Source organism: Centruroides sculpturatus, unplaced genomic scaffold (assembly GCF_000671375.1).
Source record: "Centruroides sculpturatus isolate CEXI.00-Female unplaced genomic scaffold, Cexi_2.0 scaffold1222, whole genome shotgun sequence".
Classification (NCBI taxonomy): domain Eukaryota; kingdom Metazoa; phylum Arthropoda; class Arachnida; order Scorpiones; family Buthidae; genus Centruroides; species Centruroides sculpturatus.
The window spans coordinates 94,367-102,748 of NW_019385484.1; the positions used below are offsets into that span (position 1 = coordinate 94,367).

General features: G+C 32.8%; 1 protein-coding gene across 1 annotated transcript in view; it reads left to right on the plus strand.

Annotated features, from left to right (window-relative positions):
- Window positions 1-8,382, plus strand: part of LOC111639412 (gastrula zinc finger protein XlCGF57.1-like) — a 44,258-nt gene that overhangs the window by 22,793 nt on the left and 13,083 nt on the right. Inside the window, exon 3 of the mRNA XM_023385297.1 lies at window positions 2,855-3,214. Within this exon, the coding sequence (XP_023241065.1) occupies window positions 2,855-3,214 (360 nt within the window). The remainder of the gene's footprint in view (window positions 1-2,854; window positions 3,215-8,382) is intronic.

An 8,382-nucleotide genomic window follows, 5' to 3' on the forward strand; every position in this document is an offset into this window, starting at 1 on the left:
GCATTTGTTATTCATGTATATATGTCTTTGAACTTGCATTTCGTTGTAATAATATTAAATGGGTGTTGGATTTGTATTTCTTTGTTTTAATAGTGAATTCCAACTTATACATTGTTAATAACATAATTTTATATACGTGCCTATCTTGCCCCATTACTGTTGCCCCTATACCAGGGGCAACTTTAATAAAAATAATTAAAATAATTACAACTTTACAAAAAGAGAGAAGTTGCCGATCTTGCCCCTATACCCGGGGCAACTTCGTCAATTTCTCTCTTCTTGTAAAGTTGTAATTATTTTAATTATTTTTATGTCCAAACTGATTTTAACCAGATGTATAGTAAGGTAACATTCCAATAGACAATATGCAAAAGGTTTTTTTAGTTTACAGCAGTATTTATTACACAAAATTTAAGTAAAGCTTAACATGCCGATCTTGCCCCGATCTCCCCTAATGTTGTTAAGTTAGTGTTGTTTGCTTATATTTTTTTATAACTTATAACATGCACAAAATATAAAAAAATAATATTAGTCATATGTATTCACAATTCATAATTACAAAGATCAGCACACGTACGCACCTATTTGTTCGAGAATCGTCGCACACATGTGAGGGTCTGACTTTTCCTATCCTTTTTAAGCGCTCGTCTTTGCTCTTTCCTTTCTCTTTCCTCCATCTCTCTAGTCCACGTATGTCTATGCGTACAGGTAACCCCCTTATAACACGGTAGTTACGTTCCAAAAAATTGCCGTGTTATACGAAACAAAGAAGTAATACGAAAAGGAGGTAATGGGATATCGGGATATCACTTCCGTTTTAGACGGTTTAATGGAAGGTTTTTCTGTACCCGACTTGATAAATTCGAAGTGTTACGTCCGCACGGTAAGTTCATTCATTTAAAAAACGATAGAATTATTATAAACACCGATCACATTACCACACATCCAAGTATTAAATAATCTTAAACCGAATGCAATTTCTCGAATGTCAAAGATATCGGACCTCCCGTTTCAGAAATCGAATAATTCATAATTAATAAATTACAAAAATGGAGAACGGTTTAAACGTGGATTTTCTGGTCACTTAGTTTACATTTTACCACTGCTTGTGACTATTGGGTTCAAAATAATTATTTATAATGGTTTCGACAGAAGTCATTTTTAATATTATTTCGATGAAAGATTATTTTTGAATTTTAGACCCACAAAGTTTGAAAAAAAAAAAAATTAGAAATGTTTGAATTTTAAATATTAGATGGCGCCACTCTTTTTTGAAAATTTACAGTTAGGTTTCGTCGAAGTCCGGCGAGTGTAACTTTGGATTAGAGAAATGCTAAAGTACGTTTCATCCTAAATACCGATTAGATTGAAAATTGTTATCTGATGAGCTAAATCTTCTAGGAAGAAATCAAAGGAAACGTGCCATTTGGTGTCCGTTTTTTTCATCGTCTTGGGATCGGTTCGTCCTTCGTCACTACAGAAAAGGAAGCGACAATGAATATGTATAGTGGGCTACACTTCGCTCAATACTACTGACGTACTTTCGTTCTGTTTTGGTTACAGAAGACGTCCACAGAGGTTTCATGTTACTGTGTTGATAGCCCACAGTTTTTTGCGTCTGTAAAGACAGAGGGTGTAGATTGTATTGTCCTTTCAGCCACACGACGAAACGAACGGAAGCTTAAGGAATTCTCGTCCAAACAGGTAAGTGAATCGTTTCTTCGAACATAAACCGTCGCCATTTTATTTCGATAATCAATAGTCCGGGTGTAGATTTTTTAAAATTTAACATGATTTACAATCTTCATGGAAGGAAGAAATATCGGTGACGATTTCTCTAGAAAGAAAAAAGGAAGATTTTTTTAAAGAGCAGAAGAGATTTCTCGGGTAACATTTGGTGATGTATCGAATGCCTTAGTGTTTGTGGTAACAAGTATGTTTAGTATTTTACGTGTCTTTCTTGACTGAAGTTTATAAAATTAGTAAGTAAATTTCTACTTTGTTCCGAAGGTGTTTTTAAAAACAACATTCAAAATAATATTGAGTTTTTATATCTTTTAGCTCTTCAATGAAAGCTGTAAAATAGGAAAACCGATAGAAAGTTTATATAACTATTTTTCGTAAAATACACTTATACCTAATTTTTTTCTTTGTAAAAATCGCAGATAAAGCTATATTATGGCAAGAAATGTCCAAAAAAGAATTTCTATGATTACATTAATTTTGTTATATTTAAATTTCACTTAGAAAATAATGTATGATGTCATTCTCGTATCCGATTTTATTTGGCATTTTTTGTGACTTTCAGATTCAGTAAGCAATCAAGAGCATTCCCCTGTACTAAATGAAGAATTCTTTCCGGGAAAACAGAAGAAGAGTCGAAGGATGTGTTCGACTTTTGTTGTTAACATTAAAGTCAGTGTTAAGAAATCATACAAGAATACATCAACAAAAAACCGTCTTTCGTGCAAGTGAAGAATAATTGAGAAATCTACGAAAATATTTTAAAATTATTTTCCAAATATTTGTTTGTTTTTATTTTTGCACAATAAACTCCATTTATATTGTTTTCAGAAGGTGCATAAATTATATTAATTTGTGATATTGTTAATGCTTTTTGGTAATTCGTTTAATAGTTATTGTTTCCGGTGTGGTGGTAATCTTCGTGTTGGTTTAACCTTTAAATTTTATGTAAAAAACTTATTAGAAAAAGTTGATTTTTTTTCTATCTACATCCAAAACTTAACAATACTTTTAAAATAGTGTGTTTAAATTTAAATATTTGATTGGCACTAAATTGCAGAAAGCTTCGATCTAGACTGCTTTTAATATTTTTATTTGTTTTATTTTTTAGGTTTAAACAATCAGAAGTCAAGAAATGGGAAGTATCGATATGGCAGTTGCGAGAAAGAATTCGTTTCGAAAAATGGGTTAAAATATCATCGAAGGATTCACACTGGAGACAAACCGTTTGCCTGTGATCATTGCAAGCAATGTTTTACACTGAAAAGAAATCTGATTCGACATTTCCGAACTCACACGGGAGAGAAGCCTTTTTCTTGCGACCTTTGCATGCGAATTTTTACGCAAAAACCTAATCTGATACGACATCTTCGTATTCACACCGGAGAAAAACTATTTTCGTGTAATCATTGCTCACAAAAATTTCGTTTTAAACGTTATTTAAAGTATCATATTACTAAACATCATAATAGTAATGAATAATGACTTTTATGGAAATGATTTTAGTACATTTCTTCGAAAAATATGTAATGCTCGTATTTTAAATTTCTTCGTTTTGTAACTTTTATTTTATACATTAAACTGTAGATTTTATGTACCGAAAAAAAAAAATGGTTTCTAGAATAAATACAAATTTCATTGATTAAAAAGTAATATGGTTATTTTTACTTGTTTAAGTTCGTGTCATTTATATAGGGCGATAACATTTATTTCTATTATATACGGATAATTCGTTTATTGTTAGAATAAGTGTATTCTAACGATTTCTTGTCACGATTACTTGTCATGTTTCTACATGACAAGTAATTGTGTTTGCACGAAGATTAATTATTGTCACTCACTTTATTGGCAGATTTGAAAGTGATTACAACAATTGAATTTTACTGTAAAAGTCGTTTTTTTAAAATCATAAACAGTAAAAAAGTTTAAAATTTTTAACAATGGCCAACGTTTCGAATCAGCAATACAAAGATGATACTAATTTGTGATATTTTCAATTGTGTTTGAAGCATACAGTAATATTTCGACTTACGCTACCCCGACTTACGCGAATTCGGAGTTACACGATATTCAAATCTCGTCGATTCGTCTTTTCTTTGAGCGCCACGCAACCTTTGATTATTCACTCTACCCACACTATTGTTCAGCTTACATGTTCGGATGTGTCGCGCGGAATTCACACACAGCTACAATTTATTTTGTGTTATTTATTTCTTGTTTGTTATATCTACGGAGACTCGAGAAACTCTACTATGTCATCCAAACAAACTAGAACTAATTCTTCCGCATCAAACAAAAACAGAAAAACTTTATCTTTGGAATGTAAAGTTAACATTGGGTACGTTCGTAAAGTCGAACGAGTCGTAAAGGAAACGAGAATGACGTCATCGTTATTCCTATTTCGTTAGACTTTTCGAACGATTCGTTACTAACGCGTTTAACTCGTTTGACTACGAACGTACCCATTATTAAAGACTTCGATACAAAAATGAAAATTTGTGAATTGGCAAAGAAGTTTGATCTACCGGAATTGTCGGTCAGAACAATTATAAAAGGCAAAGAAAAAATTCTCGAAGCTGTGAAAAATGCTCAATCTTTAAATTCAAGCATCATTCGTAAACGTCACAGTATTATCGCTGAGATGGAAACAATGTTAAAATTATGGCGTAATAATCAAGTAAATGTGAAAAATTGTAAAATAATATAGGCCTAATTTGTTATACATATGTATTATCTAAGATTTTATTAAACATTTTTTTTTCTAAATTATTGTTTTCTTTAGTCTCCGGCCCCAATTAAAAATTATTTGTATGTATTTATATGTGAAATTATACTCCGACTTACGCGATTTTGACTTACGCGGTTACCACCTATCGCGTAAGTTCGGGATATTACTGTATTCAGTCGTGTTCACACAAAGGTCAATTATTCTCACTCGCTTTATTGGTGAATCCGAAAGTTATTACAATAAGCGAATTTACTGTAAACTCCGCTTTTTTAATATCATAAACAGTAAAAAACTTTAATTAATAACGAAAAGTTTTTATTTGAAAAATAGATATATCACACAGACCATTAACTTCTAAACTTAAAGTGAAATAAATACGAGTTAAACATTGCGGGACATAATTTCTTAGGTATCATTTTTATTTGAGATAACTTTTACATTATAATACATTGAAGTGATTTTTGCCCTACGAACAGTTTGCATTTCAGTGAACTGAATAAGAAAAACTGAGGATGCTTTTAGACCCGAATCGCGCGTGACTGACAAATTAATCGACGGCAAAGTTACTACTGCCATCAATTATGTCATAGTCGTGTGCCAGCCCGCCGCTCAGGAAGACTCTTGTTCGAGTCCCGATCACCTTTGAAAACATCACTGCGTAGAGTTTTGTTACGAATCTGTCTCCGCAGTAATGAAAGGGTCTTCCTTGCGGACAGAATCAAAACTTTAAAAAAATTAATCGTCTTGGAATAATTCTGTTTAATACTATTAATTAATTAAATTAATGTTGAGAAAAATTCACTTTTATTTTAAAAATTCATTCAAATGTATAATTCTAAAATTAACTAAATAATATATATTGTATATGAAACATACCTTACTACTGAGAGACTTTATCTATTACGTTGAACAAACGTTTTCAACTCACTCAATGGGTCATCATTAGGGTTTTGATGCTATACGAAACTTTACATTAGTTCGTTTCCGATTGTTGTTATCGAATCACTAAGGAATTTAAATTATGCTAAATTCAAAATAAAAGAAATAGAAACCATTTAAATAGACCATTAAATACCGAATCAAACAAATTATAATAAAATAACATACAACACAGTAAAATAAATAAAACAAATACAAATATAAATATAACAACAAACGATTTTTACAACGACCGCGTGCTCCGCATTAAATTATGAGCTTTCTTTGATTATGTAATATATATATAGTTTTCATTGATACGAATAAATTCGTATTAATGAGACCAATAAAACGTATTATAAGCAAAGTTGTGCCGTATTCTGGTCATCGTCTGTCGTCTCTCACAAGCCGGTCGCTGATTGGCTAATCATTTGTTTACGTCTCGAGTGAATAGAGAGGTTGCGGCCGACGTTTTCAACGCAAAAACGTGTACGTCGGACGTTCAGCGCCGCCGTCCTGTGAGCCTAGAAGTTTGACAATGGCGTTTGGAACGTCGGTAGAATCGTGCTTGACGTTCTAAACGCCGTTGTCAAACCTCAAGGCTCACAAGAAGGCGGCGCTGAACGTCCGACGTACACGTTTTTGCGTTGAAAACGTCGGAGAAAAAATGCGTACGATTTCTTCCAGTGCCTACTCGGAAACATCACTGATTCCATTGTTTTTTTTTTAAATTATCTTACATCAATTACTGAACAATCGAATATGATGTTAATCTTACTTAGATAGTTAAGGATAAATTAGACGGTAATATTTCGAAAAATATCCGAGTACGCACCTTTTCTAACTTAGGTTATTAAAATTCTTATTTGTTAAAACACAAATTGACATTACCGTCTGTAAAAACGTTATAAAACAAAAAAAAATTTGTCGAAATTACGTGCTTTATTTGAACCAGAGCTGTGAAGTCGTGTAAAAATCTACCGACTCCAACTCCGACTCCGACCAGGGACGGACCTCAGAATAAAAGGTCACGTGATGTCATCACGTGACCTCAGAATAAAAGATTCAATAAATAGAGTTCTAATAAAGATAAAGCATAGAAAATTTTTACTGCAAAGCTAGAAGACTTTTCTAAGTAATATATAAATATGTATTCGATAATTTATACTTTTCCGGCTGTTATAGGCTATATAACAGAGGAAAAGTATAGCGCTCGGTCAAAAAATGACCCCTGCCAAATTTTTACATTTTTGGACTCAGACACCTTGAAATTTCGAGATATGCAAAAGATTCGAGATTTTTTCTGTGTGTGGATGATAGACTGTGTGTGGGTGGCATGATTTTGTTCACCCTGTTTGAAGCCTAATAATTTCTGTGGTCAAAGTGGTCAGAATCAAAGTCAGATGGTTTAACACAGGAGTTAGTTATTTAAGTCAAAGAGGTTGAACTAAATCGTGTCCCCATATACATTCTACCGTCTTAAGAGAGAACATCTTAACGGGTTTTACTGTACTATTATAAAATGGCAAAAAAAGCTTACTTTGAGGGTAGAGACGAGTTTTATTCTATTTTTTTTAAATTTTGAACGTTAATAACGAGTAAATATTCATTAAGAGATATGACACATGGCCACTTTTATGTCTTTACCTTGTCGATCTTTAATTAAGAACCAAAATTTAATAGTATTAATGCCTCTTTATACGCAAGCTACAGTGCCACATTTCGTTTCTTAAACTTTACCCGTTCTGAGATATTCTTTAATATCTCAAAACAGAAAATAAAGAAATTAAACAAATTAGACGCCAACACACACATGCGCGCAAATTTTTCCCCTTGATTGGCTTTTTTGAGGAGATCGGGAGGTCTCCAAACGTGTAGATTTGCAAAAAAACTTGGAGATTCAAATTTGACACGATTCCAATACTTTTCCGTTTTATGTACATAAGAAGTTGTTAAGTACAGTCGACCCCCCTATAAGATATAGATACGTTCCAATTTATTAGGAATCCGATTTCTTACAAGTCGTTCCAATCACAGCCCGACACGTGTCAAGTTTACGGACTACGGCTGATTGAAAGGTTTTCTTCCATAAAATTAATCGATTCTACACTAATCCGACTCAACATTTCCAAAATACGTATATTTTTTTGTAGTTTTATAGGAATCGTAATTATAGGGACCGTAATTATAGGGGGGTCGACTGTAAAAAAGAGTCGGAGTCGGCGGATTTTTTGACGACTCCGACTCCGGCTAAAACACTAAAACTCCACGACTCCGACTCTGACTTCAACTCCGGCTAAAACACTAAAACTCCACGACTCCGACTCCACAGCCCTGATTTGAACACATGGGTTCCTTTCCGCGTAAGCTATAATTACGTACTCCGCATTTTCGAAAATTTTACAATTTCATTAGTTAAAATCCTATACCGTGTTGCGCGCGCAAATAACCCGAACGTGTATAACCAACCAAATAGAATCGTGACGTCAACAACAAAGACGAAATAGTTACGAATCACCAGAATCGACAATGTGTATGAGAGACGAATTTCGTTTTTCGATTTGACGGTGAAAGAAGAAACGAGAGATAACTGACCAGAATATGGTCTCTGATTTATTTTAAGTTTATATTATTTATTGAATAAACGATAAGCTTTAATTATTTTATTCAATTATTCTCTTCGTGTATGAAATATGTTAAAGAAATATTCAAAATAAGTATGAAAATTTATGCAAAAAGTAAAATCTTAACTTAATTAATTTATATTTAAAGTTAGGATGAAAACGAAACCCAATCGTTTGAATTAATTAATTACAGTCGACCCCCCTATAAGATCATAGATACGCTCCATTTTTTAGGAATCCGATTTCTTACGAGTCGTTCCAATCACAGCCCGACACGTGTAAAGTTTACGGACTACGGCTGATTGAAAGGTTTTCTTCCATAAAATTAATCGATTCTAGACTAATCCGACTCAACATTTCCAAAATACG